Source organism: Thermobia domestica, chromosome 16 (genome assembly GCF_964235325.1).
Source record: "Thermobia domestica chromosome 16, izTheDome1.hap1.1, whole genome shotgun sequence".
In the NCBI taxonomy this organism is placed as follows: domain Eukaryota; kingdom Metazoa; phylum Arthropoda; class Insecta; order Zygentoma; family Lepismatidae; genus Thermobia; species Thermobia domestica.
The window spans coordinates 108,795,013-108,822,127 of NC_137469.1; the positions used below are offsets into that span (position 1 = coordinate 108,795,013).

General features: G+C 34.9%; 1 protein-coding gene across 1 annotated transcript; it reads left to right on the forward strand.

Moving 5' to 3' along the window:
* The first annotated feature begins 869 nt into the window (after positions 1–869).
* Positions 870–27,061, forward strand: LOC145673326 (putative rRNA-processing protein EBP2 homolog). The gene is made up of 6 exons (XM_081742925.1): positions 870–1,094; positions 13,393–13,482; positions 14,294–14,401; positions 17,614–17,844; positions 18,790–19,040; positions 26,776–27,061. The coding sequence occupies exons 1-6, from the start codon at positions 999–1,001 to the stop codon at positions 26,966–26,968; spliced, it is 969 nt and encodes a 322-aa protein (XP_081599051.1). The 5' UTR covers positions 870–998; the 3' UTR covers positions 26,969–27,061.
* Positions 27,062–27,115: the final 54 nt, after the last annotated feature.

A 27,115-nucleotide genomic window follows, 5' to 3' on the forward strand; every position in this document is an offset into this window, starting at 1 on the left:
GACACTGTTACGACGGCTACACTGTGCCACTTCTTGCTATTAATATAATGTCACTATTGTCATTGTAATGTCATTATTATTAGTGTAATGTCCAAGGGCACCCATCAGGGAGGAAAGGTGGGGCGCTCACCCCCCAAGAGGAAATCGTACTTGGGAATATCAAAAGCCCTATAGAATATTCATATTAGTTTTAGCAAAATTTGAAACCTTGATTATACTTTCCCCGCTTGGAAACCACAACATGGGCGCCCTTGGTAATGTCATTATCACGTATCCTTGGTACGTCATTCCCTTAGGTACATACCAGCTAATTATACACACTTGATTCATATACTCGGTTCCTACATTAATTCTTTGAATTTGATTCAATATAACTAACTAACTAACTAACTCTATGGCCTATGGAACCCGGAGGTTCAGTGCCGCGTTCACAAAAGCTCTCCACTGACTTCTATCCTTAGCTTCTATCCTTTGATTCAATATAATTTATTTAAATGTACTGTATTTGCAAATTCTTTTTATTATTCTTCTTTACCCGCAAATATTGGAAACTGGATTCAGTACCAGTGGCGGATCAAGCCCGGGACCGGGAACCTAGGACCCCAATTTTTTGAGTGACAGACAAAAATTAAGCTATTATTTTAGGAAACTCATGATATATCTAGCATAGTCTGAGATCTGGTTGTCCAGTTTTTACCTTCTAGATTCTCCCCTGCTCATATCCTTCTTTCGTTAGATTTCTGTCAAAGCAACGCAAAACGAATCACAACCCGCTATCGGTATAAGTGATGTGTTGCGTTGATACAAGCGGAAACGGAATGATGCCATTGTAGTTCGCGTCCTAAAGTACGGAGATTCCCGTTTAGTTGCAAAATATTCTGTGATCTATTCAGTGGTCTGCTACTAGAAGGCCAAAGCACGTGTAAAGTGTATAGGGTGTGTGTGTGTGTGCTGTATTGGCTGGTGATAAACAGAAATATAATTTATGCTAAAGAAACATGAAAATAGCAGGGAAGAAATCACACGTGAAAGTTGAATCTCATGAAGATAGCGACCATGCAGGAACTGATTTCGACCCAGATTCCGATAGTGAGGTAAATACAATAGTAAGGATATTTGAATTTTTAGAATATGTATATGAGATTCACTGATTTAATACAGACTGAGTTGTTGAACACAATGACTTGTTAACAATGTACGGTTTATCGTATAAACCATAGATCACAGTAGGTTCAGCATGTTAAAACTTAGGTTAGCGTGTAGGCTAGTGCGGCATAATTTAGACAAGCTTGAATAGCTTGCAGTTTTACCATACGGATCCACACAGGAATTCGTAAGAAAACTTCTTTCGGATATAGTATACGACAGTGCCTCATCATTTAGCGAGGACTCACGAAGTGCAGTCTTTTAAGGATTATTCATTGAGGATCTAGGAACTTGAAAATGAGGTAACAAGGCGACTTTCATTTAATTACTGAGTAATATAAAATAAAATGTACGTCGGTTTGCGTTGCGTTGCGTTGTGTTTTATGGTATGCGAAGAATAATAATGTGCCCTTGTACGTAGTGTATGAGTATATGTGGGGGATTTGAAACATATCGCATGTCACGTGCACGTGGATGCTTCTTACTACTTCTAAATGTAATAAAATCATTTTTATACGTAGTGCAACAGTAGGAAGTATCCACGCGCACAGATCATGAGGTACTGTTGTATATTATTACCCTTCTTTCTTTCTGATTTCATTCTCTGTACCTTCAGCAATCTTTTTCGAGGTGTGCTCTTGCATTCTCCGCTGGAAGTAGGGTTGCCAACTGGCCGGTTTTTGACCGGCCTGGCCGGAATATAAACATAAAATAAAAACTTCAAATTACCATTTCTTATCTTATTTCTCCTTTAAGTTTTCCTGATTTTTATAAAAAGCGGAGGGGTAATTCTAAACTTAACCTGAGAAAAGCTTTTAAATTTTTTTGAAGCCCACGGAGTACTGAAGTTACGTGAAATGTAGCAATTTTTAATACTTTAAGCATTGTTTTTTGTATATTGCAAAGTCCAAGGACACCTTCAGACTGGAGGGACAACTCTAAACTTAAGCCAAAGCGGGTGACCGGACAAACTTGTTACTAGTCCCTTCAAAAGTTTTTTTTTTTTTCTTTCTTCAAATTTGTATCTAGTTTGAAGCAATTTCATCTAGTTCGAAGTATAGATTTAAGAAGTTACTTTGGTTGTGTAAGTCCAAACTATCACCACAGAGAAAATAAGAATATTCTCTCTGTGCTATCACCTTTCACCATCATCTGTTTAGAACATTTTAAATAGAGGACAGGGCTGTATCAGGGAAAATTTGAAATTAACTTGTAAGGCATTTTACACATTTATTGAGAGTGAAAAAGGACTTCTTACGGCAATTTCCTGTAGTTGAAGTACAAGTTTAAAGAGCAAATTTCATTTTCCAAATCCCAAATTGTTACGTAAGAATTAATATACTTTTCTTCATCTATTTCGATAATTTTAAAGAAATGGTAGTTACTGGTAAATGCAAGAAAATAATCAGTGCCGATTTCAGTTTCTCATTTATAGAATAACGTATCTATTAAGTTTATTAGTGAATGTACTAAGGATATGCAGAATACAGATGCTAATCCACTTTTGTTCACGATAATACATTTTCTTTTCAATGGATCCAAACACAGATATTTCACACTTAGACCTAATTATATCGTAGCAGATTTTGAGGGTTTGCCGGTGTTTTATTTTCCAGAGTTGACAATCCTATCTGCAGGTTCATTTTAACAGGTCTTCTGCAAAACAGCAAGCAACGTGTAGTTTTACTATACGGATCCATAGTATAATTAGTAGTGGTAGTAGTAGTAGGAGTAAGTGTAGTAATAGTAGTAGTAGTAAGAGTGAGAGTAGAAGTACGAGTAGTAGTAGAAATAGAAATGGGTTAGAAGCCACGCAGGAATTGGTTGGGTTCTGTTCTCGACATAAAATGGGGAAATTACAGACTTGCCAAAGTTTTGTAGATACTTATGGAAGATGACGTGCATTTTAGGTTCGGCTTTAATTTCTATATTCCCACGTAAATACACATCTCAGAGATAAGTGCACACCAGTTTTTCATTACTGATACACTACTCTACCAAAATATTATTCGAAATTTCTTTTGTAAGTTTTATTAATCTGTGGATCCTTATACTTATGTGTGTGAACTTCACCATTGATTATTTACTGTATTATCACCAATGCATGTATAAACACGCCCTCGTACAGGTTTGTACAAACATTTTACGTATGTACAAAATTCTGATTTATATTCATTAACTAGCTTATTTATTTAAAATATGGCGTTCCACTTTATAAAATTATTTATCACTTTTCGTACATAAATGGTATTACTGGTGTATCGCCGCGCCAGACGAAAATCGAAGAAAAGTGAGAATGTTTAGTTTCTACCCCAAAATATTAAGTTATGACCCTGGCACATTTGGTAGTGATTATTGTTCGAAATACAGTGTGAACGTATGGTATAAAAACTAGTGCATAGTACATGAATCAACTTGTGTTACGTAGCCGCTAAAAGGCACGAATGCTATTTAACCGAGTCAGGGCAGGAGCGCAGCAGAGGGCCCGATTGGCATCGAGGGTGTGCGTACATAAGGGACAAGCGCGTCAGTGGCGGTGGGTATGCGCATAAACGAGGATAGTAGAAGAAAAGCCCTTTATATGTCAAAAAATGCGTTTCTTCTGTGTCGTACAGTTTTAGGGGGCTACTAAATGCTATCCATAAAAGTACCAAAATGTACTAAATTAGGTTTGTTTGGATATTCTTCTTTTCTGTAGTTTCAGTTCATTTCCACACTTACTCCTGTTTAGTAGACCATGGCTTTCACACAGTTTGAACGATTGACACCTTATTTGTGTATAACTCGATAAAACTCAAACGCGTTATGTAACAGTCCTGTTACTTGCACACCATTTCCACACTGCCTTTCCCATAAATCATAAATTTACCTTTGCACCAAATAGTTCCTTCCGCCTCTATATATAGTGCCACTTACATCGAGTATTTTCTTAACTTCAACTATTCCTCTCACCTGACTTTCACTTACTCTACCCCAAAGCCAAAATATATTCTCCAATTCATCTGTTAGATTCTTTTTAACTGGTCCGCCGATACAGAAGTTAACCCCTTTAAATAATATAAACTGTAATAACACTTGAAGCTAATGTCAGTAATGTTACTTTATATATAATATATATATATATTAATATATAGGATGTTTCATATCAACACCGACAACGGTTAGGCGGTTATTCCTGACACTAAGATAAGACGAAAAGTATAGACCAACCTGAGTGCATAAATGGTTCCTTTCGGAGTTATCGGCTGCCGAAAACATGAAAAAATGAAGTTTAAATATCCATAGCTCCAATACTGTGGTACATACCGTAGTCGGGTCAAGACTTTATTTGGGAACTAGTATGTGCCCTATCAAAGTATCCATGTTTCAGAATCCTGCGGTACTTTCGCAACATTTTTTGTAGAGGTAGTTGGTGAGTACTCCAAATTACATGCCTAACTGTATCTATAAAAATTGTTGCGTTAGTACCTTAGGATTCTGAACCCTATATTATTGGATAGCGCACATATTAGTTCTTAAGTGAAGTTTTGATCCGAGTACGGTAGTTCCCATACGGCTTATTCCACGTCAAATCACCCAGATAAAATCCAAAATGTCACCCACCGATTCAGATTTTAATGGAACTTCGTGTACTTGTTAACACTACTATGGTATGAAGGCCTGTAAAATTTTTCTTCCGAAATCCTAATAGTCTGTAAGAAATACGAAACCATAGTTTCAGAATTTCAGGCATCCCGGTCGTTCTCGAGGCCACCTAATATTTCGTAGAGCTTAATACAAAAATTCATATCTCAGTATCTAAGCAATGTATCACTTGGAAATTTCTACCCGAAGTTTATATAATTACCTTGCCGCTTTTTTTTTTTTTTTTTTTTTTTTTAAATTAAGCCTTAAGGCATGTTCTAAGAGACTGTAAAATAAAATTAGTAGTTTTTTTGAATGCTTCGGTTAGTAATTCTCGTTTAACCCTTCAAGGCCAACGCGCCAGCTTTTCGTGTCATCTGTAAAGTGTTATTGCCATTGTTGCATGCAAGGTATTGGCACATCATTGCTCGATTCACTCACACAGGTCTCGAGTAATTAATAAGTATGCGTGTTGTTTGTGTTGAAGTGTGTGGGGGTTCAGAGAAGCCGGATAACCAGGCTAGAAACATTCACTTTCGAAATTTTATAGAAAAAAATGTGTGCCACAGGGTTGGCTGGTTTAAACCAAGGTGGTTTAAACCATTTTTTAAACCAAACAAAAAAAGAACAAAAAATTCTTTAAATTGTGTGAACTTCATGGTGATGTCTCCACATATGAAACCATCTGCATTACGTTTATGTACTTTTCACCTTTTAATTAAGGGGTCCCGTTTTCAATTCTCGGTCGAACCACAACCCATCTTCCAAGTGTAAACCAAGTAGCGATTTGAGGTGTCCCTTTGAGCGAAAGTCTTCTCCGTGATAACCTTGGTATTTCATAAGAATGTTAAACCTATACATACGAAACGAAACCAAATTATATATTTCTACTTGAATGAATGCCTGTTGTTTTATAAAGAAGCCAAGGTTGCTTAAATATATTGATAGAAATTGGCAAAATTTATCAATTGCCTACGCAGCTTCCAACATCAGCTTGGATTTGACTTTAATTTTATTGAATGATATGTACATGCCAAATTTGTAATTTAATATCTGTTTTAGCGTAGTGATTATGATACGTTGACCTTAAAATTTTATATACAAATACATTTAAAGTAATAACAGGATTTTCCCAATGGCTAAGGCGGGAGTTTCCCGATTTATATATAATTGTGTAATGTTTTTACTTGTGTAACTGTTAATCTTTTTGTCCTTCTGAAATGACTCTTGACAATTATATTAACAACTAGGTCTATGTTAAGATCAGTACAACGTATTTTTATGAGTAGTCCTTCGTGAGTGAGTCGGCAATCGTATTTGTGACCAATTAGTCCTGGTTTCATGTCGAAATGGACAATTTTTCTTGGATGAAGCCGAGAAGCGGTTTGGATTCCGCTTTAAGCTTATGTGACCCCTTCCAGCATAACCTTGTTGTTGCATAATAACGTCAAGGCGAAACAAAGTAATTTCTGTCGGTATCTAATATAAATACATAGAATAAATTATTTAAACAAAAAGAAACTGGTTTTTTGTTTTTTTCAATAAAACCATGTTTTTTGCCACCCTGGTTTGTCAAACTATTAATATAATCAAAGTGAATTTATTAATATAATCAAAGTGAATTTAATGTTAAAATTATATTAATTTTCCAAATCTACAGTCCATTATCTTTCAAATAACGTAGAAATGAAGGCTATATGACAGTCCGAGGGGGGAAGGGGCAGTACCGGATAATTTTTGGATTGGGAAGACGTGCTTTCGTAAACGTAATTTAACCCTCGGACAAACAACAACAACAGGACCAATACAAAGTACAGAACAAAACTCAATTTCGTACTTCTTTTTATCAACATTTACGACAGTTATATTTTAGTCTTCAAAACGAAATAAAAATAATTATTGAACTTTTCCACTACATTAAATTGAAAATTTGTAACCAAAGAAATATGCATAATCAATTTCTTACCTTAGCATATGCCAATCATAGTGATTGGATTTCACTATTTGAGACTGAAGGAACTTGCTACTTCGTTTAAGCAAAACGCAGCCTGTTTTGTTCCTCCACAAACTGAACCTCCTTATCTGAGAAATAATATACTCTTCCAGTACCTTTAGTAAAGGGGGCGCACACAGAACAAATAATATTGGATATCGGAACATGGCACACGTCGTCTTTTCCTGCAGAAGGCCAGTAAAAGGATGGAGCCGGTCCAAAAGGGTACATAAACTTGACTTCAACATAATTTTCCTCTTCATCTTTACCTAACGCTAACCCAAAAAACCAATGGTTACTGTAAACAGATGTAAGATACGAATTAGTGATGATGTCCGCGATGTTCATTCGAGAAGATGTCTTCTCTTCAGTAAAATGAAAAATGGAACTGAAATCTAGATCAGCACTGATTCGCTTTGTCCCAATCGAGGTTTGGCTTAGAGGAGAGAACTGATGATATGATCGTGTTCCAGGAATTGTTTTTGCACCAGAAAAAACAATTTTGTAGTTTTTTTTTTTTTTTTTTAAATCTATGAGAGCTTCTTTTTCAGCAAGCTGAAATTTATATGTTCAATGCGAGATCTACAGAAGGCGTATTTAAAAAATCAGAACATCTTTGAAGGCTTTCTTTAGTAAGCAGACGTTTAATTGTCCCACCAATACCATCACATGGGGATTTACCATGGCTTGTAGCAAAAAATGACCATGATGTACTTACGGAGAAATCCTCATAATGGTAACACAAGTTCATGAAGTTTTGCAATTCTTGTACTGCGAAGCGCATCCATCACTAAAGTAATTTACATTTTTGACATATGGAAATTGCTCTTTCAGAAAAGAAGTTATTTGCTTCTGAGTCTCATAAACAAGTGCGACATCGTGTTCCAAGTCATCTGATATCACACACAAACTAGAAACGGTCAGGTCTGCAGATCCAGGAAGACGTGTATATAGTACTGCTGGATGTAGGGTACAGGAATCAGTAGACCAATGATACCCTTGAACTTCATCTTGAATTATGTAGGAATAATTTTCACTGAAGTCCATCAGAACGACGGCTGTCTCTGGCTGTAGATTTTTCTTTCTGTCCTTTAAGAAATGTGACTGTGCTTTGGAAATAAATGAGTGTGGCACAAGCTTTCGTAACAAAATTGTCACATACTCGTCCAATGTGACAGTACTTTTCACCAATTCTGTTCTGTCCGTTGATACCCACTGGTAATATGTTACTTCCTCCCTAGGATCAAAATCCTCGAATTTTGCAATCAGAAGCTGCCTCAAATTTTCACTAGAGGGACACTCGGAACAATGCCTCAGCATGCAATCCCGACTGTGCACAGAACGTACCAGATGACAGATCAAGTCTTGATATGTCTCTTCTATATGACATGCATGCAGTAGGAGAATATCGTTTTGATGAATTGTACACACGCACACGGAATGTGTCTCAGCAGAACCTGCTAATACACACCACTTAGAACGTAGCGTGCAAAATTTAGAAAATCCAATTTTAAGGTTGGGATGTTGATGTCTAAATGAGGAGTATAATTCTTTTAAATTCCCAAGTAATAATCGCTTCTCCATGTGTACATTTTTTGAAATATTTACCGTTTTTCCAGGTAGAATTCTGGAATATTCATCAACGTAGAAATTCTTTACTATTTGAATTGTATCTTCACTCAGCTGTTTTCCCTTTCTCAATTCAGGAATAGCTAAAATTCCTATATTCTTCAGAACTTTCCTTTCTTGCCGGACGGCATATTCACTCACATTAAATTCATCGACAATCTGTTTCCTGCTCCAAGATGAGGGCATTATAGTTAACAGTTATACTTTTTCTCTTCTAGTGATTTTACCTTGGAGTTTGGCCTTTATTAAATCAAGAAGTTTATCCATATCAGAGCCTTTTGTTTCACATCTTTTGAAATTTTACAAGAATCTTGTTTAAAGACAAGCTCTTTTCCCACAACTTTGCTTATTTTACTTTTCAGAGCAGAACTTGCTGTCAAGCTTTCTTTTAGCATATGCAGGCTTGCTGTGTAATGTAATGGCATGGAATTTTAGAGGTGACTCCCCTAATGCTGTATGTGAAACATTAAGATGCTCTACAGTTTCGTTTTTAGCGACAGATTCTTCTAAAACCGATACATCGTGTTCACTAAATTCGCACACGTCTTTGCATTCAAAGGAAATCCCAAGTTTGTTTCTGCAATTACCACATATCTTTTGTCTAGGAATAGCCTTTACAGAGTCAGTGTTTTTATTAATTTCATTAGCAAAATCAACACTTTTCGCAAAGCCTTAGTGATTTTTTTTTTTTTTTTTTTTCAATTAAATGGATCAAAACAACTTGTCTGATAATGTTCATATTCTTCAAGTAATATGTTTTATGATGTTCACAAACACTAGTTAACAAATCAGAACTGATTCCACTCCTTTGGGATAACAATTCTTTCTCGGATGCACTGATAATACAATGCAGTTTGATCACCCGTGTATAGCTGTTTTTGTGGCATTCACTTTTAGTTTCCTTTCCTACACTGCACTGTTCTAATTCACTTCGCGACATCGTTGTAGGCCAAATTATCACTTGACAGGATGAACAACACTATCTTGCAGCAATAGTATTCAGTCTTAAGCACTCAGCACAACATAAACATCTGCACGGAAACACAGCTGAAACCGAAATGAACAAGTTACTGTGCGGCCACAATGAAGAATCAGGCAAGATTAGACATGTTCCTACTCGCATTGCTCAGACAAGATTTTTCACGTCAGCTTGGTAGTTCAAGACGCAACTTTCATGTTCGCGTTAACTAAACGATTTTCAATCCGTAACTAGTCCTGCATTAGATTTGATAGTTTATTATGCATCGTGTTTGAGGAAATGAAATTTACTCCCCTCCCACAGTTGCAAATTCGGTCAATCTCACTTCGTCTCAAATACTGAAAGCTACACAATAACTCTAAAAATAACAGGGAGTTTGGAACTTCAGATGGAGAAAATATTCTTTCGGGTGCTCATGAAACGAACATTTGTCTTTGTGTACAGGATGTCGCAAAAGTCCCCTGACATAGGGTAACTCGGTTATTATCAGAGTTACAACAAAATGTAAGAGGGAAAATCGTCTCCAAATATGATGTTTTCAATCTAAAGTGAAGGAATTTTTTTAAATCGAACTAGCCGTTTGCCCTGTACACCCTATGTACCCAATGTTAAATGAAAATGCAACATTGCCATTTACCTCGACCCACAACATAAGTGAATGAAGTTACTATTTTTTACGCTAACGTGTCGATGGCCAGCCCCCATTTAAAACATGACCCTTATTCACCATACTTTTACAAAATTGATCCACCTCCCCCAGCCCCTCTATTAATTTCAACGTTGCATTTTCGTTTAACGTTGGGCGCATAAAGAGTGCACAGCCCAAACGGCTAGTCCGATTTAAAAAAAAATCCTTCACTTTAGATTGAAAACATCATATTTGGAAACTGTTTTTCCTCTCACATTTTGTTGTAACTATGAGAATAACAGTTACCCTATGTCAGGGGACTTTTGAGACACTCTGTATATTTAACAACTACGAACGTAAGATCTTTGACACTATAAATACATATATCAACAAATATATTAAATAAATGTATACTCTTCAAATCATACAAAACTTTGCATTATGACTAGAAGCTTGTACTTAAGTTTGGTTGGCAGGACTTCCCTGGCACTGGCTTCCCCTTGACTGTTATATAACCTTCATTTCTACTTTATTTGAAAGATAATGGACTGTAGATTTGGAAAATTAATTCAATTTTAACATTAAAATCACTTTGATTATATTAATAGTTCGGCAAACAGAAAAAGAACTATAAAATTTCGAGAATGAATGCTTCTAGCGTGGTTATCCGGCTTCTCTGAACCCCCACACATTTCAACACAAACTACACGTATAGTTAGTGATTACTTGAGACCTGTGTGAGTGAATCGAGCAATGATGTGCCAATACCTTGCATGCAACAATGGCAATAACACTTTACAGATGACACAAAAAGCTGGCGCGTTGGCCTTGAAGGGTTAAACGAAAATTACTAACCGAAGCATTCAAAAAAACCACTAATTTTATTTTACAGTCTCTTAGAACATACCTTAAGGCTTAATTAAAAAAAAAAAAAAAAAGCGGCAAGGTAATTGGTCCGCCTCAAAGCGATAATGCGCATTATGTAAAATTAGAAATTTACACAAATTAACTATTTTGAAGTGCAAGGGTGCATTTTTCATCCTTAATGTACAGCATTTTTTTTTTTTTTTTTTTTTTCCTAATTAGCTCTAGTCTTATATAAACTTCGGGTAGAAATTTCCAAGTGATACATTCCTTAGATACTGAGATATGAATTTTTGTATTAAGCTCTACGAAATATTAGATGGCCTCGAGAACGACCGGGCCGAAATTCTGAAACTTTGGTCTCGTATTTCTCACAAGCTATTAGGATTTCGGAAGAAAAATTTTACAGGCCTTCATACCATAGTAGTGTTAACAAGTACACGAAGTTTCATTAAAATCTGAATAGGTGGGTGACATGGCCTGAGTGATTTGACGTGGAATGAGCCATAGTTTTGGACTTTTAAAACTTAATTTCTTTGTTTTTGGCAGCTTATAACTCCCAAAGGAAGCGTCCTTACACCTAGGTTGGTGTATAATTTTCGTTTTATCTTGGTGTCAGGAATCACCTCCCATACGTTGTCGGTGTTGTTTTGAAACACCCTATATATATATATATATATATATAGCACGAATGCTTCTATCCGAGTCAGGGTAGGGTGAAACTTGTGAGCCAGCGAGGGAGTACGTTTGAAGGGAGCGGGCGTGTCAACGATGGTAGATTTGCACGTAAGCGAGTGTAGTGAAAAGAAGTGGGTTTTGGTAATGATATGAACACTTGCCATGTTTCATACTAAAGCATTTTTTACAATCCTTTGCAGCCTTCCAAAACAAACCGCGTAATTCAATGTTGCGCACACGACTATTTGCTGATTGGTGGAGGATGTTTCGTCTGTTTCCCGCAATATTTCTGCTGCAGCATGTGCATGTATTTCTGCCAGTGCGATGTGCATTACTCGTCTCACTCTCACACCACCGTGATATGAGGCAAAATTTCGTGCAAGCTATAATTTCGTGCATAATACCAATCTATAATACATTTATATTTTTAATAATAATAATAATTTGTGTATTGCATGTATTGTTAGAAATCTACTTTTAGTTTTTCCTTCATTTGAGAACGCTTGTTATGTATTTACAGAGGAGAAATATGGCAACTCTATGAATGTAATTGTTCTTAATTATTACCTACTTGTACGAAATTCAATATACTCGTGTATACATTAAATTAAAACTAGGTCTGTACTTCTAAGTTTATTGTAAAATCTTTGTTTTCTAGTGTCACTCTCTGGTATTACCTGACCAGCGAACGAGTGCGGTGGCCGGTTTTGGAACTAAAATGCAAGCAGCAGTGTTTCTAACCGGATTACTTGTAAACAATCTATCACAGTTCTTTTTGTCCTGTTCGTAATAAACCGCTTCACACATATGCTCAAGTCAGGGGCAGATCCAGGGGGCAGGGCGATTGGGGCGATTCCCCCTCAGAATAGGATATTTTTTATTTTAAAAATAAAACCTAAGTATTTTCACCTTTGTATTATAAATATAAAGTAAAACCTAAAATAGGTAGGCCTTACTTTTTTTTACGTTGCAGAAGTCAAATAAAGCAATAAATTACAAAAAATTACTTACATTCGCGTTCTTGCTATTAAAAAAAAAAAAAAAAATTGTCCATCTTCGAAATTGCAGGTGGCCATTTCTGTTCTAGAAATTGCATACAATAGCTACTTCTCCTTTTCTAAAGTTGTTTTACTTTTTTTTTTTTTTTTTTTTTTTCAATTCACTTTTACCTTGATTTGACTTCGAACGACCACCCCTTCAAACATTCAGCCTGTATCCGCCCTTGGCTCAAGTTAAGACAAACAGTTTCAAAAGTTATTGGTTATTTGCAGAACATCTTAAGTAACAAGCAAAAAAACAACTACACAAAAATACACCCTCCACACTAACTTCCGAACAAACTAGGCAGCAGCGTTTTACAGGCTGCTTCTTGTTTTATAATCACATCGAATAAAACGTAATCAATTTTTATACAATCTGCTTAATGCACGGTAGAAGCTCACTGAATTGACAATTGTGCTATGATTTTCTTAAATTGATAATTTCCATTCATATATCACTATTCACAATACATCTGCATTACTGCAGGAATGGTTCACTACAACCACATAACTTATGGCGTTCTTTATTAAGCGGAAAGAGATTAGGTTATGCATAACATCCAAACTGCAACTTTTAAAAACCGTTGGATACACTGCAGAGTGAAACTCACTGCTCCCCTGTTCCACCGCGCTTGCCAAAAAACTGATGTAAACACAACAGCAGCGCCATCCACCCAAAACCGCACTGCTATCCTGGTCAGGTAATAATGTGTTGCCGATAAGATGTAGGTACATTATGCAGTATAGTAAAATACTGACTTATAAGTTTAGTGGTTTTTGATATTAAAACGTTCATGATCTTTTTTTACAGCTGCAAGAAGCTTTACAACAGGGATTGTTGAAACCTGGTTTGAATTTTGTTACAGAGAAGCCTCAGAAGAAAGAGTTCAAAAACAATGTAGTAAGTTTTTTGTTAATTTTCAGCAGTTCATATATTTAGTATCCGTGCATGTTTTTAATGTGAATGCTGCAAGCACGTCTTTGTTTTGGTTATGTGTATTAACTGTTGTGACTAGTTTGATTATGATTGAGTTTACTTAGATACTAGTACATTAAGATAAAAGAATTTTGAAAAGATGAAGAGCCATGTCTCCAATTTAATTTAACTCAGAGAAATAAGTGGGTTTGTTTTCATATTGTGGAACGAGTATAGATTTCCAATCAAAAATGCTATCTCACTAACTCGTTTTTACTTTATGGGAATAATTATTGAAGCCGAAAATTGTAATGAAATTTTACCATTTGTTTTTCCACTAGAAGAATAAGAGCTGGCATATTATCTATTAATGAAATACTAACCTTAAACTCTACTTAAACACCTGCTTTATTCATTTATTCATAGGCTTTGTGATGACTGCTTGTCATCATTAGTACGTGAAAATTAAGGAATAGACACCGATTGGGAAAACTTGATTAGTGCATGGCATGTTGAATTTGTATGTCGTACGTATCCAGTATCACTTCTGAGATTATGACAAATTTTATGATTTTATGATCTCATTGATCTTTTTTTTTAACATGGGAATTAAGTAATTTACAAAATTACACACATGTAAAATATTACTCTCCTTCTAACTGTACAATAGTCAGATTTAAAAAGAAATCGTGAAACGTAGCTCTTTTTAAGTTGACAAAGAATGAATCTGAAAAGATGCATTGTTTAGATTAAGTCTTTTGTTGACAATGTACTAATTAGTATGGTTATTTTACAGGCAGAATTGAAGAATATTTTAAATAAATTTAAGTTGAACCTGAACTGGATCGAAAGACTAGATATGGTGAACAAACCTGCTCCCCTGGCTCCAGAATTAGCACTCCAGGTAATTAAAATCAATAATTTAATTAGATATTTGTTTTCTAATTATGATCAATAAAGTTACTGCCACAGCCGCTATATATTACCATTTAGGTTTAAAAACATATAGTTTTTAAGGTAATAATTTGTAAACGTACTCCTTTTATTTACTACTGTGTCCAATATTTGAAGTACTTATTAACTGTACTGTTCCAACATTCTCTGACCATTCCTCATCAGATTTGGACAACTCGCATGGAGATTTGGAAGAAAGTGTCAGGAAAGAAATGTCAAGAAACACCAAGACAGAATAGTTAATAGGTATTTTAAATCGTAGTTCTAAATGATTACGTTTAATATTTACGTAATCTTATATATTTGGCACTACGTATATGAAATAAAATATTGATTTGCAATAAATTGTTCAAGAAGTACCGCACATTGACATTTATATCAAAGAGATTCGTGACACTCAACTTCAGTATTTGACAACCAGCCAACTACATATAAGTCTGGACAGCTATAAAATAGCAATAGCACATAAATAGATTTAATAACTAAGCTAATTGTTAAAATTTATTAACTTCCACGTATTTTGAGAAATCTTTGCAGGCAACGAATCCCTTATATGTAGAAGCATTGAAGTTTTGATTTGACATAACCACTCTTCTTTATAGTTTTTAAAACATTCAAGTTTTTACTGTATGCACCTTCACAACCACACTACTTTTAACACAATAATACACTACTTTTGCATACTATGTACACAATATAGTACATGATACAATGTCATTTTCATTATTTTAATATTTTTAAACTCCTTTAAAACTCTAAATATATATTTACGTTTATTCTTCCTAGTCTGTTTTGTTGAAAGAATTTTTGCCATTATCGCAGCGTTTGCAGTATAAGCAGGATAATGAGTTTTGAGAATGACATGTATACAAGTTTTTAGCAGTTTTTAAAAATACACGGTTGAAGCAATGTGTTCGGTATAACAGAGAGCCATCAAAAGAGGACCCGGTTCATTGTTCTCGTCTTTGTAATATCCATATTTTATTAAAACTATTTTCTCAATGGAAGAATGATGGGAATTTCCCCAAAAATGTAACCGGTAGCTGTCAGGTGCATGCCATCTTAAGCAGATGGAGTGGTTGTAATATGTCTAGAGCGATTTCGTCTTTTTTTCTTTATAAGTTGTAAGTACATTAACCCTAGCTTTAGAATGCGTACACCCTTGCTCAACATTCCTTTTCTTCGGTTCTGAATCACCCGTCTGAGTTTTTTCACTATGTCATAATACCTGTCAGCTTTTATTCTTGTCCCAGAAGCTATGAAGTCGATCAACAATACCCCCTTTCGATCGCAAAGCACGTTGCCATGACTTTACCGGCAAATTGTGTTCGTGTATTTTTGAGGTTTGGGCGAAGGGGAATGCTGCTACTCACGTGGTTGTTTGGTATTGGGGCCGTAGTGGCTCAGTGGTACAGCGTTCGCCTTATGTGTGTGAGGTCCCTGATTTTATCCCAGCTTGAACCAAGAGGCTTTGTGGTGAATAAACCCTGTGTGCATGGGCTTACTCGCAGTTTTCTTGTTTCCTCCCACTTTCTTCATTCCACTATTTCATTCATTCTCATTAAGCCTATACGGCCTAATTGTAGGACATAAAACTGAAAGATTTTTGTCTGGACTGAGGTATGAGGTAGAATGCCTAAGTTTCATCATTCGTGTCAATATACAGAGTTCCCACTGGTCAAGGAAGTCAGGGAAAATGATGCAGGTCAGGGAAACTCAGGGGAAAAGACTGGAAATCAGGGAAATTTTATAAAATGTATGTTTTCTAACATTAATTGTACACCAATTTCAGCTTAGCCAACCATTATAATACGTGTTTGGTTTTTATTGCTATTTGTATATTGTTGTACGTATAGGCAAATAGAATAAGTGTTCTCACATATAAATATTCACCGTTATTTATTCCTTATTTATATCTTAACGTCATCCGACGCTTGTCATGAAAGTCAAGGAATTTCCTGCCAAAGGTGAAGAAAAGTCAGGGAAATAGATTTCTCCAGATCAGTAGGAACCCGGATATAGTAAAGAATAATAATAATAATAAAGTTGTTCTTTTTGTCTGTATAGCAACGAAGAAATTCTGAGGAGGGCCATCTTGCGCGCATCTTCCGATATTGCAACTTTTCCGTCAAATTCCCATGAAAGGTACTTCGGGAAACCTTAGGAATCAAAATGTACCGTACGGTACTAGTTATGTACTCATGGTAATGAAGTTTAAAAATCTTATTTATGCCTGATTTAACCTAATTTTGATGTTTAGTTCAAAGTATAGATAGAAATGGCATATAAATTCCTCTCCGATGTAAGGTGGCAATGAAAAATAACCATTACTATTATGTCAAATTGTTTCATTTTCCCCACAGTAGCCTAATGACTGTTCTAATATTTTGTATTAATCGAGTTCACTTGTGGATATGTGGTTATCTTACGCTCTTTCAGCTCGGGAGACCCGAATTCAAGTTTATCTAGCTCTAATCGAATGTTAAGCTGTAGGCCCACGTATCATATAGTCTTCGTGCTTGTTACGCTCCCCCTCCCCCCCCCCCCAATCTAACGGACCAACATACTGAAAATATGAAGTTAATATTTTTGTATTAATTGATATCAGCATTCGTGTTTTGCAGAAATATAACTCTTAAATTTTATTTATTATTTATTTATTTCAGTTTAACGTGCATTAGAGGCACTAAAACTACATTAGGTATGTATCAGCTTAACGCGGTATTCAGAATTATGTGTGAATCCTCAAGAACCGAATTGGAGCTCCAACGCCGAGGACTCGTATGCTAACCATATAACCACCGAGTAACTCTATTTCTGAATAAGATCTAAAATCACCTGTAAAGCGGAAATACTGTCGTACTGAAATCGGAAAACATGATCTTCTGTCTGCTAGAAGTTGAAGCAGTCAGTTACTGTGTCTTAACACGTATTTAATCACTTTACATGAAAAGACTGAATACCACCCTTCATGTCACACACACTAAGACATTCCGAAATATGACAACTTCGATTTCCCTCTTCCACATCGATTTTCCAAAAATCTTTACTTCACAAATCCTATGACTATCTAACAGTTCGGCCTACACATTTTGATCAGTCAGTCAGGATTACTTCTTTTATGTATAGAGATTGCTGAATTTGCATGTTCTTTACTTTCAGGTAGATGAACACCAGAGAATGAGAGAAAAACAATTGAAAACAAAGAACAAAGAAGTCAACATTGCAGAAGATCCCGTCCATAATGATTTCGTGCGTGAAATGAAGTTCTACCGACAGGCTCAGTCAGCTGTACTACAAGGACTGCCCAGATTGCACGACTTAGGCATACCAACTCGAAGACCAGACGATTATTTCGCGGAAATGGCAAAATCAGATGAACACATGCAAAAGGTAAACATTGTTGTTATTTATAGATTCGTAGCTGAACTCAGCTATAGAAACCAGTATTTAACAAGATCTTTCTAGCATAATAATGCATAATTTGGTTCTTCACCAATATCAACAATCTTTTATTTAAAAAGGATTAATTTTTACACTTTAACTAGAGATTTCAATTCCATGCATTTCCACGGGAATTGAATTCCAGTCTTTTGCCCGAAAGCTAAAAAGAGACATTATTGATGTTTGAAAGAATACTACACATTTAACCTATTCTTTGAAACTGAATTTGCGGTCATCAATTGATAATTGGTAAATATATTCAAATAAGATTAATAATAATGAAGAAAGCAGTTGAGCTGCTCGCTTTTTTATTATTATTATTATTTATTTTTATATAAATGTAGTTGGCGGAAAGTGTTTTTGTATTTTGCATATGTTAAATTAGTTTATCATTAATCATATTCTTTTGTGTTAACTCAGTTTTGAAGATAGACAATTTATTATAGTTTTAAAGATATAACTAAATTTTGTTACCTGAATTTAAATTAGTGAGCTTCGTGCTCTGGATTGGTAATATAGTTTAGATGAGCGATTTGCTCTGGGTAATTAATTGTTATTGTTGTTGTTTGCCCTTAATGTATAACTAAATAAATATGGATAAAATTGAAGTACAAGGTATTGTGGCATATCGTTTATAGACTGTATCATAATGTCGTTGTTACTTATTAATCTTTTAAAGCTATTGATTCGTTCCTTGCATAATTAATGGCTCAGGACTGGTTTGAAAAGTACTATATTAATACTACAGAGTGAAACATAAGAAAACATGTTGAAGCCCTAAAAATTTCACTAGAACTCTTGAACACTTTCTGACATTATTATGTATTTACTAGTGTCGTGTCCTAATAATTCTGTCTGAAATTAAAGGAAAGCATTTACTCTTTTTATCATTAGGTGAGAGAAGCGTTAGTACAGAAGCAGCTTGTAACAGAGAAAATAGAAAAAGTGCGTCAACTTCGAGAACTGAAAAAGTTTGGCAAGAAGGTTCAGATTGCAAGAGAACTTGAGAAGCAGAAAGAGAAAAGAGAATTAATGGAAGAGGTCAAAAAGTACAGGAAGGGATTAAGAAAGGATTTGGACTTCCTCGAAAATAAGCCAGCAAAAAAGAAGAAAGGCGAGAAACAACCCACGAAGATTCTTAAAAGGTAAGAAAACGTAGAAATGTTCCTTTGATAGACAACATCTGGCACATTTTATTAACACACCCACCTATAACATGCCCTGGGAATCCTTAAAGAATTATTATATTCCTCCTAGTTCTTCATTATTGTCTAGTTGTTGAAGTCAACAGGTTTGGTAACTGAAATCATACTAGAAACAGAACGTTCCTTTTAGGATTTCCTGAGCATATCGTAGGTGAGTGTTAATCAGAAAATCCTTATGTAGATATCCTCATTGTAGTCTCGGATTACAGTCTTAACGTAAAAAGTTAGATTTAATTAATATTCAAAATCTAGTTTTAATTTAACTAAATAATACGACTAAATAATACTGCTGTCTGTAGATTAGGCTACTAATATTAGACTTTAACTAATTACTAAATGCCTCATAATTTTGAAATTCTAAAACTGCGACACTCATATAAATTATAACATACGCTTAGTAGTTTTTAGAACTTCTTCATGTAAAAACATATTTTGTAAAAGTTACTACAGATATGAATCTCACTGCAGTTAAAGGTGAGAGCTGTGCTTCCTTGTATGCACATTTTTCTCAACTGGCCTTTTGGTAAACGTTGTTAACAATGACAGCTTGTCTTTATTAAATAAAAAAATTTAAAAAAAAATCTGGAAAGTATTATAAGTAGTCCTGGAAAAAACTTCGAATTTAAAAACAAACATTTAGTAGACATCATATTTCTGAAAGTTGGGATGAATTTGCTTCCCGTGTCTCCTTGAGTGATGTCAGCCGTAAACTGTCATTCGGAAGCCTGAAATGTCTACAATATTTCGTGAAAATCATGTATTTGTGAGGAAAGTTATTGTTAAAATGAATTCGTAAGACCTAATGAAGTCACTCTCATCCCTCTGACAAATTTTAACCCCAAATCATAGTATTAAGTGATTTCAGATAAAACCAGGCCCGTATTTATATATTGTGCTCTAAATACCCTTCCGTCCCCTTCACACACACACACACACACAAACTTATGTCTCAAACAAGGAAACAAGCCGCGATTTTGCAAACATACCAGCTCTTGTTGAGTAGCTGTTTAGGTATTACGAGTTACAAAAGTTACAGCGTAATTTTAAATGGCCTAATTCCCTCAGTGATGATTATGATGTGATGTGCCCGAAGGTACGTGTTTGACACGAAGGTCCCTGGGTAAGGGGAACCCATGATAGTTTGCCATTACTTTGCATGAGATGATGATGGACGTACTAAGGACTGGACCTACAGCTTAACTTGAGATCCGAACCACTTGTCCCCCACCGGGAATCGAACCGGGGCTTGATTTTCAAGCTGTGTTTGGTTGACATCCATTCGTGAATGTTATTGTGAGACACCAATAATTATTGGTGATAACTGAGAAGAAAAATAATTGTCTACATTATTCACCGTCAGTAATGGTTTAATAGCATTTATATTATAGTCTAGGCATTGGGGCTTAAAAATTGAGTTCTAAGGGCAAATCATGTAACAATTTGACATCCGATATTTTTTTGAATATACACTGATCACAAAAATGCCGGATGCCAGAAAAAACGCCTCACGGAGCGGGGAGGGGGAGAAAGCCGAAATTTTATCCGTTTCGATTATTCACTATTACTCCGTAACCATTGAGGCTAGAGCATCCAAACTTTTTTCATTTTGTTTGTCTAATTGCCTTCTACAATTTAATTCTAGTGCATTTTTGAGCTAAATATAATGGTTTTCTTATTATTTTCATTTTTACTCAGTTTTGATTGCGCGTGACATGTTTTTAGTCACAGATTCTTTACAGGATCGAATTCGGAAAAATGTTTCCTCTAAAAGTTTTTCATTTTATGCTCTTTCAAAAAAGTGTATACTTATATTAGTGTAGGACTAATAGTGCCTGAGTTATAAGCGACTTTATTACTGATCACGGCGCGGCCCAAGAATTAGCTTCCCACAAACGGTGGATATTAGCAGCTGATGATTATAATCTTATCTGCCTGCAAGTATATAATCCTGATGATTAAGTCTGTCTATAATGTAATTAAAAATATCCATTTTTAATATCAGTTGAGGGGCTTTTCGGAAAATAACCCTTGGCAAAACACAAAATTTCTCTGAAGAATGAAAAGAGAGCTTTCTCTAGTACACAGTATGAGAAACTGCAAAAATTTTTTATTTATACGTGTCTCTGATACCTTCTAAAACATGCAGTTTTCTATTATTTTTTCTGAAAAAAAAAAAGTTTCGACAGGGGTTGTTTTCGTTAAAAGTCCTTCGATTTATATACTACAATTGTACTGAGCAAATTAGAGCAGGAATCAGATTTCAAAATTGCCTTCAAGGGAGAATCATGAGCAATGTTCCATCCGCGTTTTTTTAACGTTTAAACTGTTATTTTATTTACAGAAGAAGCACTTGCCTGTTATTAAGATTGTGCACAGTTGCTATAATACAATAAATCTATAATAAGAAAGGTAATAGAAGGAAACTATATGCTTAAGAGAACAAATTATTTGATTTTTAGAATTAGTTCTGAATAATGTTATGCCACTCTTATATCCTAAAAGGATAAAGAAATTTGTGATGTCTTAATGCATCATTCAGTCTTCTTCATCACTCTGTTCATTAACTGATATTGAATTTTTACACTCGCTCGGACAACTACACATTGGAGTGCACAAGAAACCGCGATTCTTACATTTGCATTTCAAACCTACACACCTAATATCTACCGTTTGTGGAAAGGTAACTCTTGGGTCGCGCCGTGATCAGTTTCGCACACTACAGAATAAAGTCGCTTATAACTCAGGCACTATTAGTCCTACACTAATATAAGTATACATTTTTTGAAAGAGCTTAAATTGACGAAAAACTTTTAGAGGAAATATTTTTCCGAATTCGATCTTGTAAAGAATCTGTGGCTAAAAAAACTGACGTCACGCGCAACCAAAACTGAGTAAAAATGAAAGTAACAAGAAAACCATTATATTTAGCTCAAAAATGCACTAGAATTAAATTGTAGAAGGCAATTAGACAAACAAAATTTAAAAAGTTTGGATGCTCTAGCTTCAATGGTTACGGAGTTATAGTGAATAATCGAAACGGCTAAAATTTCGACTTTCTCCCCCTCCCCTCCCATGAGGTATTTTTTCTGGAATCCGGCATTTTTGTGATTAGTGATGGGTATATATTCAAAAAATATCGGATGCCAAATTGTTACATGATTTGCCCTTAAACTTGAGAGCACTTTTGTAAAGTTGATGTCTAGACTATTAAGAATACAATGAGCTGTCTGTCTGTAGAGCTTTTCAACTCGAGAACCATAATAGGTAGAAACATAAAATATGAATATGTTTTAAAGCTCTCAGAGAAATGATCCAAATGGCCTACCAGGTCACACCTAGGTCATACCTGTTCCAGGTTCCTAGGTCACACCTGAACTGTGATATGAGAGTGCAAAGTTCTCATAAAAATAGCATGGGGCATTTTAAAAATAATGGAAAACGACCAATAATAGAGTCAAATTCATAGTTTTTGGGGTTGCTGAGATGAATAGTGATAGTTTTTATCCAATTCAAGGTCATACTCCACTCCCCAGGGAGGGAACGAGATTTAAAAAGTAATCGAAAACTCCAGATATTAGTGTTAAATTCATAGTTTTCGAGGTCGCTGAATTTAACGATATCAGTTTTCATTATGTTCAAGTTTGGGGTAAGGTTGGGAGAGGATGACTTTTCAAAAATAATCAGATAAGGTAGCTAATTAGTAACTACTGTAATTAGAGCGAATTAACCATATTAACATACTTTCTCGGCTTACGCGGACTCTGCGGGTTGCTAGTTTTAAATACTACTTTGCTGTGAATGTTTAAAAAAGCAAATTCGAAATTTTGCCGCCCTGTGCTCGAGCACAGAATAGCACTTACCTAAATACGGGCCTGGATAAAACGTATTCTTTGCTTTTATATATATATATATATATATATATATATATATATATATATATATATATATATATATATATATATATATATATATATACATAATTTTCACTAACATCATTTTGTAAATCGCGGTGAAGGTACTCCCACATTAGTGACTCATTTCAGCTAGAAACTGTGAAGACGATCGGAAAGCCTCAGAAAAATGTATAGTATATTCTGCTAAAACCATGACGCAATTTTGCAATTTTGACGAGGGTTACCGTGGAATTTTATATACAGTAACTTGTAATTACAAGCAGTGTTGCAAACTTTACTAATGTTTATCATATCCCGGAACGATTTACGTTATCAAATTGCTGTAAACCTCATTATGATTGTTTAATATACTGAAAACTATGTAATTCCTTTGAGATTATACATATTTGAGTACAATTTCCAAATAAAGCCTTTATAGAGAAGTCAAATTTTCAGTTCCTTGTAACTTCATTTCTATTTATTCGAAATACATTATATCATGGTCATAGTATCCGACACATAGTTCCTTGGAATGTGCATCGCTTTGTCCATCTCTGTTCTTTTATTACTGTTGTAGAGTCCCTTCATTGGCAACATTGACTATTCATAATGGTATTGTAAGTTTTCGGTTTGCCGGTAAATTTGAAATATGTAATAACCTGACAGACTGTCATTTGAAAATATATATATATAACTGTTGAGGTAGCAATATTGCTAATCGTGGAGTATTGCCCAATATGTCAAATCACTTCCCAATCTTGACCACAAACCACTTTTTACTGTCCATCGTCCTAAGTTACAAGGATAAGTGATTCACCGTGTATGTATATACGAGGGTTGTTCAATAAGTTTTCGTTTGAGGGTAAGATTATTCACGTACGATAAAAAAAGAAAATTAGAGAGTTGGAGGCAAAACCTATGGAGTAACCCTCAGAGTGAACCATGTATCTGGATTTGCTCCTGCAACTTTATACTAATAGACCAAACAAAAAAAAAAAAAAAAAAAAAAAAAAATGAAATTTTGTACCAAACAAATATCAGCAAGGGGACATTGTTTGACATACTCTACACCACCATCAGGTTAACAGTGTTGCAAAACCCAACATAGTTATTTCTTCAAATAGCACTACGTCAGGTTATTGCACATTTCAAATCTATATATTAAAGGAAGACTTACAATATTACACTTATTTTTCAGTGTTGCAAACTAAGAACCTACAGCATCACAAACATCCAAATTTTGATGGCCTCTAAGGCAGTAATAACGGAAGTGACAGGGCAATGCACATCCAAAGTACTGTAGTGGTTAATACTATGATCATGATATGGCGAATTTTTGAATGAATAGAAACAGAGTTACAAGGAGTTGAAAGAAAATTTGAATTTTTCTAAAGGTTTTATTTTTGAAAACTGCTCAATACGTACTTCATCCAATTGCATAGATGACTTTCAATAGATGAGAAGATCATAATGCCATTTCCAGCAATTTGATACCCCTAATTGTTACTCTAACCATCTCTACACTTAAACTACTGCATAAATAATTAATACTTTTCTAACCAGAGTATATATATATATATATTTATCTAATTGTTCCAGACGTACGGTAAACACTGGTAAAGTTTGCGACAATGCTTAAAATTATGTAAGTCTGAGAATTGTTGTAACTACACCTACCAAAGAGTATTGTTATAAAAGCAAAGCGAATCAAAAATTGTTTAAAATTTACCCCAAATGCTCCATTTTAAGCAATATAATAAATTTTTCCCGTTATTTTCATATCTTAGGAATGGTTTAAGATATCAAGTTACTGTATATGGCATTATGGTCTTTGTCTGTTGAAAATCTGCATAATAGGATGTGATACTTATCTAAACACTCGTGCGAAAGAAAGTCATTTGAGAATAATCTAATTTTCAATTTCTTGTAACTTTGTTTCTGTTTGTTCGAAATACGTCATATGATTACCGTAGTATTCGACACCAAGGTCCTTTGCATATGCATTACCTCGTCCGTATCACTCTCGTTATTACTATTGTAGAATCATCTAAAATTTGGTTATTTTTCGATGTTTGTGATACTGTAGGGTCCTTAGTTTGCAACATTGCATAAAAGCTGTGGTATTGTACGTTTCAGTTTTATATTTAAATTGGAAATATTAATAACCTGACGTAGTGCTGTTTGAAAAAAATGTAACGTCATGTTGAGTTGGTAACACTATTGATATCACAGAGTATATGTCAATGTCTTCCTGTCAATGTTTGCATGGTACAAAATTCAAGCGTTTTTAATGTATTAGTTTAAAAGTTGCAAGAGTACAGTTACAAGATAAATGATCCATCCTGTACACACACACACAGATATATGTATAAGGAATATATATATCGAACCATTTTTATCCGGTTGTCTTTTGACCGATTTTAACCCAATTAATAGGTATTTTCATGGTACAATAAATGAAATATACAATATGTGCTGTCAAAATCAAATCATTTTTACGTAAATATACAAAGCGTGAGAACCACGCACGACTGGAGCACGATTATGGCTATTCTGGAAGCGGACTGGGTAGCGTAGTTGTCAATGCATTGGTAGTAAGCCGGAATCACGAACCAGTTTTGCTTTTTTTTTTTTTTTTTCTTTCTTTCTTTCTTTCTTTAACCTTTTGTGTACCATTGAATACGTACCTATAGATAGATTGGTGTGATAGGAGAAATAAATATCGGTTAATTCCTCCATTTATCACAAACAATAAATTTAGCTCTCAAGGTTGGGAAAAGAATCATGTCAAGTTTCTTTAAAATCGGATAAACTTTATGAAAGGTAGAATGAAACAGACAGACAGATACACACAAATGACGGTTAAGTCTAATGGGAGAAGCTTGCTGTTGAAAAATTCGTAACCTTTTATTTGAAGAGAAGTAATAGTTCAGTGGTAGAGCGCTCATCTCAAATAAGAAGAATCTCGATTTGGTTTTAGCACATGTGAATTTCACAGTGTCAAAATTGTGGATTTTCTCGTTTCCTTCGATTTCATCATTCTACTTTTTTTAATCAAAACATTAGAGCTACTAAATGCAGTCATGTGGCATATACCGGGTATATCAAAAGTCCGGGGCTATAGGCCAACACCTTTGGAAGTAAAGATACGCAGAAAAAAAAAGGGGGGGGGGAAGAGCAGAGTTACTAAAAATAGGTGGTTATCAATCTAAAATGTTAGAATTTTTCCAGTCGCACCCGTCGTTTGGATTTTACACTGGTAAGGCTCCTTATGTTAAATGAAAAGGTAGCGTTTCCAGTTCAGGAGACTGCTCGAACGAAATGTAAAGGCATACACAGAAATGACACAGGAATGTGCACATTGTTATGTGAGGAATCTTAAAACACCTCATCAAGTTTCCCAATATTGCTGTATTGTTGGTATGATGATGGCCGAGAGGAACAGCCTGCTGAACTGGCAAAAATAAATAAATAAATTAATTAATTTAAAAAAACTTTTTTCTATTGAAAGTCATATATTTTCAACAGCTTTCTATTATTTTTACTTACAGACGGAGCTATATGGCCTCGGACTTTTAGTACACCCGTAATATATTCTGTCTACAGCTCATGTATGCTCTAATTAATTTTCCATCGTAAGTGGTATTTGAGATAATAAATTATGTAAAGAAGTGGAAGCTAAAATGCGGTAAATTTGGCAGTTTGCCTTTGCTTGTTTTTAGTACTCGGAGATTGGCAACCCTGGTTCTTTGTTAACCTAATCATTTATTTATTTATTTCAGATCTAAATTCAAGAAACAGCAGAAGAATGCAAAATATGGTTTCGGAGGAAAGAAGCGATGTTCAAAGGCCAATACGAAAGAGAGTGCATCCGACGTAGGGGGTGATGGTGGTCGTAGTAGTAAAGGTTTGAAACCGAGAAACATGAGGCCTGGGAAGAGTAAACGTCAGAAAATGAAAAATAGAAAGAGATAACCTATTGTATCAATACAATTTTATTTTGTACGCTGTTGTAAAAATTAAATTTTTCGCATTAAATATTTTCTTTGTAAAAATATCCAAAAGAAATCATTTTATTGGGTTTGAATGTGAGATATTTGTTTATCGAGTCCCTCGTGGTAA